The 11,141-nt window shown below is 31.4% G+C and overlaps 1 protein-coding gene across 1 annotated transcript in view; it reads right to left on the bottom strand.

Moving 5' to 3' along the window:
• The window catches only part of LOC106458079 (retinoblastoma-binding protein 5 homolog), a 35,474-nt gene that overhangs the window by 6,874 nt on the left and 17,459 nt on the right, over positions 1–11,141 (bottom strand). The window contains exons 8-11 of the mRNA XM_013917534.2: positions 8,713–8,832; positions 7,868–8,021; positions 5,766–5,837; positions 2,661–2,845 (exon numbers count right to left, since the gene is read on the bottom strand). Of these exons, the coding sequence (XP_013772988.2) occupies positions 2,661–2,845; positions 5,766–5,837; positions 7,868–8,021; positions 8,713–8,832 (531 nt within the window). The remainder of the gene's footprint in view (positions 1–2,660; positions 2,846–5,765; positions 5,838–7,867; positions 8,022–8,712; positions 8,833–11,141) is intronic.

Genomic DNA, 11,141 nt, shown 5'->3' with positions numbered 1-11,141 from the left:
AGGTAAGTTACTATACCTAACTAATAGGAGTATAGAAATAATAGTAGGAAGTAAGTAAATAACTTACGTAAAACTTAAAAAATTAAATAGACAATTACTTTATTCTTGTTGTCGCTATTATTATATATATATATATATATATATATATATATAAAGCATAAAAAATATCTGTGTCTGTTTGTCCATTATCTAGCATCTCCGAAGTCATGGGGCCAATCTCAACCAAACTTTGTAGGATGAGAGTTTGGAACAAGGGGCATGTTACTGGGAGGTTCACAAACCCCTCCAACCCCCATTGTTGCAGATATTGAGCATTTATTATCTTTAATATGAGTTAACTACATTCATAGATGGCACCACACTCTTACACCAGAAAAAACAAAAAACTATTAAATTTTCTATAACACAACATACACACAGTGTGTGGGAAGGGCTCATAAATGTTTTATTTATATATATATATATATGTGTGTATATATATATATGTATGTATATATATCATAGAGTGCTTTATCACTCTCTTTAGAGGAATGCAATGAAACAAAATGGCTACCATTATTGCAATAACACATAAATGCAGCTGAAGTTTCTACTCCAACAGCCAATAAGAGCTGTTTCTTGAGTTATACTAACTTCCTATTTTGACCTGTGACCTTTCAACTTCGGCCTGTTAGATACTTCTGCAGCCAATTACCATCTATTAATTAATCATGTGACACACTGTGGAAAAACCATAAGAGCTGGGTGTTGAAAGCAGGTAACAGAAAGCACTCCTACTACCACTACTTTGGCCGCTACCTCTTCCTTCAAAGTTACCGTGACCATAAGAGTGTATACGATGTTTTGAGTTATTAAAGTTCATACAAAACTTTTGGTAAGGTAATAATGTGTTATGTTATAAATAAATTGTGTGAAAGTTAGGATTTTTGTGTTATTTATCATAGCATCCACCACAAATGTTTTTTAAGTTCATAACCCGGACAAAGGACGGGTACCCAAGTTTTTCGATACATATTTCTGAAATCAGGCTTAAAGACATATTTTTGACAGATCAGAGATTACTAAATTTTTTTGCATTTACATCATTACCTTAACTTCTTTCAATATTGCAACAGCAATGTTTCTTGAACACATGGTTCATACTGAATTGCTCAGATCAATTTCAAGCACTTTCTAACCACTCTCAGAATGCTTTTCAAGCACTTTTTGGTAGCTAAAATCTATACCAAAATCAATCAGATTCCACTGAAATTTTATAAAGCTTCTATTTATTTGTTCAACATATGAATGTAGACTAAAAAGAAAAGAAAGAATATTTATTGTGCTCAACTCTGCAACATGCATTAAAGTTATATATATATATCAATATATTCTGCTATTATAATATTTTCAAGTACTTTGGTAAAAAAAAAGGCCCCTTTTCAAGCACTTTCATGCCCTTGAAATTCCATTCTCAAGTTCAAGGATGTGTATGCACCCTGTGGATAGTCACAGCAGTTTTTTTTTCTGGCTTAAAAAACAAAACATCTATCAACTGCACAAGCAGTACTGAACACCTGCAGTTGTTAAATCCTCTGTACAGCTATTCTCATAAGACAATCAATTTGATTAATCATAAATTTACCTCATGTTCATTACATCTGAGCCAAATGAGACTCAATTCTATCTTTGATCTTTAATTTAGAATTTGTTTGTTAGCCAGTTGAATTTCAGCACTTGATTGAAAATACAAAAATATATGACCACAATTTTAACAAAGCGATACATGCTTTTCTTCTAGCTTTATTTATTTACTCATAGATGTCTATTGAAATGATTTCCTCAAAATAGTGATGAATAAATATAAAATGTGCAATTAACCACATCCCTTAGATCAGAGCATATGTGCAATATGATTATCTAGTGCTGTTTACAACCATCTTTTGTCTTTCCATGTGTTATTTCAATAAAGAAAATTGAGCTGCATTTGTTCTTAAGCAAAGGATACTGAATAAAACTCATTGTTTTTTTAGAAGCAATAAGTATATCCAGCACATTAGAATGCTCAGGTTCACAAAGTAGCCACAGGGATTTTTTCCACTGGATGCCACTATTTCTCATCATTTTACTGAGAGTAAGGAAAAACCACTACAGAAGTAAGCACTTTTTGACAGTTGTCATTTCTATAAGAAAAAATCATAGGGGAGATATTCAAAATAATTTATTTGGCATGATACAGTAAAATCACGGAGAATGGCGAATCAATGTTAATATCAGTATGAAAGTTTAGGAATTGCAAAAATTAATAATAATCCCGTAATGTATTCTTGAAAAAAAGCATTTTGATACATAATTTTTTTTTCTATAATTGAATAAAGTACTAGTGTTATATCAAGAGGACCCAGGATCGAACCTGACCACAACCTATGCAGAAACCAGTCCTTCTCTTATCTTTACTGAAAACAGCATCAGATTAAAAGCTGAAAGGTAAGATAAAAGCTAGTTAATAATTACTTTATAAAAGTTATAAAGAAGTTAATAAGTTAATAATACTAAGGTAGTCATATAGGCCAGTGCTTATCAACCACCAGTTCATCATAAGTTACACATACAGAGATACAGAGCATGACAGACAGAAAGACATTTGGCTGTTATATATGTAGATTATTTTAAAACCTTACCTGCTGCAAAAAGCAGCTATTGGTTCCACTGTGACAACATCAACCTCCTCATCATCTTCCTGAGTTTCTGGATGAAGCTGTGGGCTACGATCTTCATCTTCCTGATCAAATTCACTTTCACGTTCTTCATACTCTACATTTTCATCAAGTTCTTTGAAGTCTGGAGCAAAAGCACTCCAATTTTCCTTTTAACGCAACATTAAATAAATTATTAACAAATAACTTATTCTTCATTTTTTTATAGTTAGCTATCCTTTTATATAATTTCTGTGATGTAATGAAAACATCTGATTGGATCACCAGTCTATAACTCTTGGTCAGCCCAAAACATTATTTAACATTACAGTTAAATCACATACAATTTAAAATACCAAAATTCAATTATATTAGTCTTCAAATAAAAAGTAAGTGTTTCGTTACTCTTGTAGTCTAGACCAGTCTTGTTAACAAATGTTCCTGATTAATCCGCGTCCTACATTCTAACCTTTTTAATTCAAAAAATAAATGATTTAATAACTTATAACCTACATGTTAGAATTTTTACTCACCGATCCACATGTTAACACTGACCTTAACTTCCAAATATTAAACAAAAGCAAAGTTCTGAAAATAGCCATGGAAATAGTGAGGAAAACAGGTATAAAATGCAAATGCCACCCCTTTATCATGAACTGTACCAGAGTACAGTGAAGTGTTGATAGTTTACACTGTGATTGGTTGTCATCCAACAAGTTAGAAGTTATTAAATCAGTCTAAATCCTATAAACATAGAGGCAGTTCACTATGTCCAGTAGTAATAGTGGAAATCCAGGACTGAATAACCATATAGCAAGTGACCACATTACAAAATCTTGGCTGAAGAAGATAAATAACAGTCAAGTATACACATCTTGCCAATGACCTTGCTAACAGTTATGAATGTTGTGTTACCTCAAGAACAGTAAGGTCGTGGATGTGCTGTTGCTCAAACACTACTAATAAGAAGACATATCCAAACCAAAAGGTTTGAATAAGCAACAGACTACAAACAGTGGAATGAGCAAAGCTGAAGATGCTAATTCTCTACAGATGAATATCAACAATAATTTGTTCAATGGTGGAGAGGAAATTGTTATAATAGTATCACATTCAACGTATAACATCTACAGTTAAATGTGACAGTGGATAAGTATAAGTTTGGGGCTACACCTCAGCCAACAGTGTCAATAATCTACAGGTAACCGATGGCACCCTGTCTGCTGACAAGTACAGGCAACTTTTGATTTCCCTTGTTATTCCTTCATGTGCATAACTCATTTGGTCGGAATTGATGTTTCAGAAAGACAATAACCATAAGCGTACTAATGCATTGTATAACTTCCTCACCTTTCCTTTGTATTTTTGTAATAATGTTTTGTACCATCTCGTTTGCAACTGTTCATTGTTTGTAGGTCCTGTATGTGTATTACTTTTAGTTTCCATGATTAATTCCATTAAAGTATATCAAAAAATCTATATACTCGGTAGTGTGTTGTGCAGCCAAAACAACCTGCAGGACACACACTGTGTGTTATTAACAGAAGTGATAGTTTAGAAATTTTCCACTTTCTGTAGCTCGGACTGTGGTAATCCAAACTATCACATATTTTCAGTGGATGTTCTCTACTAGACCCTTACTTCACATACCAAATTTCAAGGCAATACATTAAGACATACATAAAATATAAAATCTCCAATTTTGACTGAAGTTCTTTCTAGCTTTATTCTTCGCCCCAAAAGTACAGAAACTTTATTTGATAGAAAAACATACTTAACTTTTATGGATTTTTTCAAAATTTGGTACACTGACATATCTTTACAACTTATAATTAGATGTCAAATTTGGTCTAAATATAAGCCACACATGCAAAGTTATTCAACAAAAACCACTCAATTTTGACGAAAATTTTTGCACATGCCTATGCAAAAAGTCACATGAGCTATCAGTCTAAAATTTTTACTGAAGCTTCACCAAAGAGTAAAAGTGGACAGTTTTTATTATTGTTTTTTTTTGTCATTCGGATTAAAGACGCCTGACTTAGAACAACAAAACTATAGGGTGAAAGCACATGAAGATACATAGAATATTGGTTAGGCCAAGCTAACTAGATTAGCAGTTTCTAGCTCAGGTTTTCAAAAGAATTATATGAGTGGATGGTTTTATTCATCATTCATTGCCAGCTTTTAAGCACAAATTTGCTAAATTTTATAAAATTCTCCTAATTAAAGAGCATTTAGCATCACATGATATTAGCTTAGGCAGTTAATGTAAATAATGATGTTTGAAACAGCTGAACCGAGTGCATGCAGATGATGACCAGAAACTGTTAATCTAAATTCCATGGCATTACTATAAAGAAAGTTATTAACAGTTTTAGATAGTAAAAACTACCACCATATATATTTTAAAGAATCTGGTTTGTTCTGTAAAGTATAGGTGTGTTCCTAAACCTAATGTTAGTTACTATCGAGTATCATTTTCTTACATGAATTTAAAAAGAGGATATTGAATTTAAATGTTTTAATATCAGGAATGGTGGCTTTCTTAATAGTCATAGTCTAATGAAAAACACCTTAGGTATGAAAAAAAAGGTGCAGCTAAAAAAGGATTGGGTGTACGACTTAAAGAAATTAAATTAAAATTGGTGGCCAAACCGTTAGCTACACTTATAGCATTTATATTCATTCATTAGTTAGATAGGCCACATTTTTGTTTTATGCACCATCATGTCCTAACTTGACCAAAAAATGTGGCCTGGCTATCTAATGAATGAATACTTGCTGTAAAATTCTTATCAATGCTATAAATTAGCTACCAGTTTGGCCACCAATTTTTGATTTCATTCCTCTAAGTCACATGCTCAATCCTGTTTTGGCTGCACTATTTCTTTCACACCTAAGGTGTTTTTAATTAGATTATAATCATTAATAAAGCTACCTTTCCTGATATTAAAACATTTTAATTCAATATCATCTTTCTAAATTCAACACTATATATATATTAAAATGCAAATATAACACAAACACAATAAAATACCTAACTAAAACATCAAGCCATTATTTATTGCAAAAATATATGAATCTTACAACTTGAGGCTGTGCCCAGATAGAGACCACACCACTGGATATTGAAGCAATGATTGGACGAACTGGATGCCACTAAACATACATAAAGATATATATATACATGTACAAATATTTCAATGCAGGTTGTAACTTAATAATCATTCTTCATCATCATAGACAGCAGTACATCGATAATTCTACCAATGCTTAGCTGCCACACAATCATGAATTATTATTACAATCATTCTTAATGAACTACAAAAAATAACAACTGACAAATTTGCTTTAATAATCAAATTATTAAACTTAATTCATTAATTAAGACCTTTTCCTATAATACATTCTGTTGTTATGAAAGTTTATTAATAACATACAAATTACTACACATGTTTATCAAAGGTATTTTTAAAAATTGTACAAACATCTTCATAGAACTCCTAAATGATTATAGTTGTTGAAATTGACTGGAGACAACAACTATTACAACACAGTACAAATTAACAAAGAAATATTAATTATTATATAAACTAGTAATCAAATGTTTAGTTCTTCAAAGATTATTTAAGATGTTTAAATTTGGTCAGAAAACAACATTCTTTAAACCAGAGTTTCTCAACCTTTTGCACGTCAAGGCCAAGTTAGTTATTTGGCACAGTAATAAAGGCTTACATATGCAGCTGATCACTCATTAATTTAGGGCACTCACAACTGTCCAGGACAGTGGCAGCCCATAACTGTGCATCTGACTATTCGTCAATTGAAAATCACTGCTTTAAATCTTATAATAGTGTAAGACAAATATGATCAGAATTTAAATTTTTCACAACCAAACTAAAATATAATGCTATATACTATACCTGCTTGAATTTCCACACTCTAAACTGACTGATTTGTTTCTAACTTAAAGTTTAAAACAAACATTGTGTACACTATACTTACCATAACATATGTATTTTTAATTAAATTAGAATATTTAATAATTTCAAAGGTGTTTTCCTTTCTTTGAAGATAAACAGATTATCATGTAGTCCAATGCAATAGGAATGTAATATAATAAAAGTATGGATCTTCATTAAGAATCAAAACTCTTATTATCAAATTTTATTAGCCATATCAAAAACGTCATTTTTAAAGTGTATTAAAAATCTGATAGAGAAAAATTGATGATGAATAAAAACTGCATTCACATTTAGTAGAAAATTTAAGTCTTAAAATTATCTACAATTGTACTTGAAGTATGGATATGTGTCAAAATTCCAAATCTAATGAAAAAAAAGTACTACCATTTTATTAAAAATATAGTATATTTGGAAAAATTGCAGCCAAAAGGTAAAACATTTCATGAGTGAATTTTTGCAAAGGGTAACAAAAATAGACAATGGATAACTTGCTATTCACTAAAGACTAAACTTTTTGGAAACTAGGAATGTTTTCATACTAGACGTGACCAACAGAGGTTTAAACAAAACAATGAAACATGATGGGGAGTCTATAATAGTGTGGAGATATTTGCTTGCTCCAGTGGTGAGAGAGAGAGAGTAAAAACTGATATCATAAAAAAAGAAAAGAGCAGTACCACATTACCCTGGTCCGTAACCAACAGACAACACATAATTAGTCCTGGCTATGAATTTCACCACGATAATGAAATGGCCAGCATTTCTGATGCTAAGCCATTTGAACATTTGTGGGGCAAGTAAATTAATGTTACAAAAGCGAAATTAATTCGCATCAATTTTGAGGAATCGTAAAGCAATAGTTGAAGGTATTTACTGATGCTAAATGGCATCTTATACAACACACAAGATAAACGAAAGAAGCTGAGTGTCCTAGACCTAACCATGTTAAGTTGAAAAAATGGGTGACCAGGAGTGCAGCCAGTCAGCAGCACCCAGCACCTTACAAGTTACTCTTAACCAAACAGGTTCAATGTCACAGTTATAGCTCTCTCATGACTGAAAAATTTTAAATGAACACCAAAATAACACATCAGCAATTTTTTATTAAAGCTTGAGTGTCGACTATTTAACATTTTTATTCCAGTCATGTATGTATTTGCATATATAAGCATCTCAAGATACAAAAACAATCAAAACTTAATACTTATATCGTAACAGTCTCACCACAACATCTAGTAATAATTCTCCTTTTGTTCCATGAAGAATTTTCACCAGGTTTCCTACACTCTTCTCCCAAATATATAAAGCATGTTGCCTTGCTGAACCAGCACAGATGAATTCACCATCTCCAGAGAAACAGCATTTTTTCCACATTGTCCTGAGTGGTTAAACAAAGAATTTTAAAAACATGCTTTAGCACCACGAAACATATTATAATGTGAAATACATTTTCTGTATATAATGGGGAGAAATCTGTTCTTAATGCAATTAACATATTTATAGCTTCTTTTCAGGTACACTGTGCTACTATATTAAGAGGGAAAAAAAAAAGCATATACATTTTCTTGGCACAATGTAAGGTAAGATCTTTATTAGAAATTTCAGTCGACTAACTAAACACCCCAACACTTTATAAATAAATAATTTGTATTTCATTGTTTTCTTTCTGAGTTGGGTTCTGGTAAAAATTATTTTTAGTAAAAACTTTCATATGTTAATTTTTAATGAGTTTAGTACACTTTTCTTTTAACAAAAATATATGAGCTCATAAGTTATTCCAAATTGAAAGTGGTAAGAAATATCATAATGAGTTATAAGCTATTCTGTCAAAAAGACTATAATAAAAAAAACATATATGAAATTCCAGTATGTATTCTTCATAGTAGAATTCCCTAATACGTCAGCTAAGAAAGACGTGTTTATTTAACGTATTCCATTTTTTTTCAGTTTTTGTAGGATTTTTAGTTTTGTTTATAATGATACTACGTGTTTAAAATTGATATACCATATTGTTTGTAATATACTAGTTCTAAAAAAATAAAGAAATAAAAGCTTTTATTTAAACATACTTGTTGACCAAGTCTTGAAGCCTTTGTATTGGTTCTGGCTCTCCATCTCTACCACAAGCTAAAACTTCTCCACTTTCATACACTCTAATGACTCTGTCTGCTGTATTCACCAGAAAACAGCTAAAAGGAGTTAAAAATTAAGCCATTTATAAAATAAAAATAATAACCAAATGTTTAAAAACCTAAGCTTATAGCAATGTCTGATTTTTATGTCAAATTTTTAAACATATATATATATATTATTTTTTTCCTTCATGGTAAGATTTTAAAATATTAAATTTGTATTAAAATGGCAAGTTCATACATTTTTATTAATATTTATGTTCCCGTTAATTGTCAGATATTTCACTGTTTAATGAAATAAGTAATCTTCATTTTAACAACCAATCCATAACTTAAAGCTTTATTCTTTGTTGGTTGTTTCAAGAATAAAGAGTAAAACACAACAATATAAGATCACCCTTTAGATAACAATAAAACTTAGCCTTAACAAACAATGACATAAAAAATATTTACTATGTCCATTCCAAATTTACCCTCTTTGATAACTCTATTATCTCTCTGAGCATAATACAAAAACATTTCAAATTCTAGTATAACCTTTAAGTAAAACAAACACAAATTTAAGCAAATATTTTATGAGATAAGCCCATGTATGAGCTTTTATGCTGCTTTATCCTAAGTACATACAGCATGAAAATGCACTGCACAAAATATTAGAAAATAATTGAAATTTATAAAATTTTAGCAATGAAAAGCCAAAACTACCATTGTAAAATGATTTCAATAAACTTTCCAAGTTTCGTGGTATGCAAATAAGGCACCTGATGATTTGTAAATTGATCAGAAAAACAAATAATTGGTCAGTTAGCAGTTCCTAGTACATGAACATTTCACTTCAAGATCAGTCTGGCGTAGGTGTTTCATGCTTAAAATTAACATGCTCATAAAGTACCCCCTGACCACTCTTCCAAAAACAGCTCTTTCAAAGACAAATTAAACGTCTGGATGCACTTGATTGGGACAATGGGATTAAAGTCGAGGGATAAGGTAGGCCACTCTATTCAATAAATCCCTTTTTCTTCAAGAAATATGTAGACTAGATTAGGATGGTGGTAGTTACCATCATACCATTCCATGAAATGCACATGTAAGAGTTTGGTATGTCCACCAACACTCATTCCTATCATCCCATACTTTACCACTGCTTTATGCTTCATGTTACAGTATGAAAATGGGGTTTGATATGGTTTCAGATTTGCTCTAAAAGATTATATGCCTTTTATGTTGCTGAAAAGTACAAACACAATTTATCTGTATTATATATATATATATTGCTTCACTGCCATTGGTCCACGAGATTTATTCTTAGCAAGCAAGTTGGTTTTGACTTGCTAAAAGTGAAATTCACCTTTCGTTGGACATCTTGCATACAGAGGGGCCTTGTAAAGTCTGACATGGCACCCATTTAAACCTACAACCATTAGATTCATTTTCAGAATAGGTATCCTCACATTGTGGTAAGCCAGAATCAACAGACAGTGATTGGGATGACCTACCTTGTACAGGTGTCCAAGTAACTGTATCATTGGTTTGTAAAGTGATTCTAGATTTTTCTAAAAATACCTGTAGCCAGAACTGGCCTGAAAATAAGCAAGGTACCTGTCTAGGGCTCGTTGCTATGGGGGACTTGCAAAGATATATTTATGAGTTATTCTTAAACTTGAAGCTGAAGAACACAAAAACCATTCAGTTGACTCATTTAATAATAAACATTCTATACTATTCTATTATACAATATCTGTCACAATGTGTTATTACCAAACAATACTGTGAGGGTCCCTGCACTATGTTCTTGGATAAGACCCCACAGTGACTAAGGCCAGATCTGCTTATAGATAACTCACAGCAATATGCTCTTAGGTGCACTAAAATATGATCTTGGGAAAATTTAAAAATTGCCAATAAACCAAACATCCTATAGATATATGTACACATGATTGATACTTTTGGTGACCAGTAACCATAAACAGACAATTGCTTTCAATTATGGAAGCATATGTGCTGTGAGCACAGATTTACTTAAGCTTATATATCTTACCTGTATACTTTTCTTATAAGTATGGTTCACTGATTACATGGGAACAACACATTCATAGTTTGATAAAACAATGAAATATTTTCTTTTCTTTTTGTATCAGCTACACTGGCATGAATTAATTTTTCTAAATGCAATGGTTACAGAATACAAGTGCCTTTGTTCTCTATAATCCTATTGCAAATAAACATCAATTCCTACACTTCAACAACTCTCAATCTACAATATAGGAAAGTATCTATACTATTATTCTGCTTGTTTGTATGTACGACCGTTATGCTTTCTGACCGAGAACCTGCTGCATAAGCATGCCTAGTTAGAATGTTTCCCC

Source organism: Limulus polyphemus, unplaced genomic scaffold (genome assembly GCF_000517525.1).
Source record: "Limulus polyphemus unplaced genomic scaffold, Limulus_polyphemus-2.1.2 Scaffold414, whole genome shotgun sequence".
Classification (NCBI taxonomy): domain Eukaryota; kingdom Metazoa; phylum Arthropoda; class Merostomata; order Xiphosura; family Limulidae; genus Limulus; species Limulus polyphemus.
The sequence above is the reverse complement of the archived record's forward strand: the minus strand, read 5'-3'. Positions and strand labels throughout refer to the sequence as shown.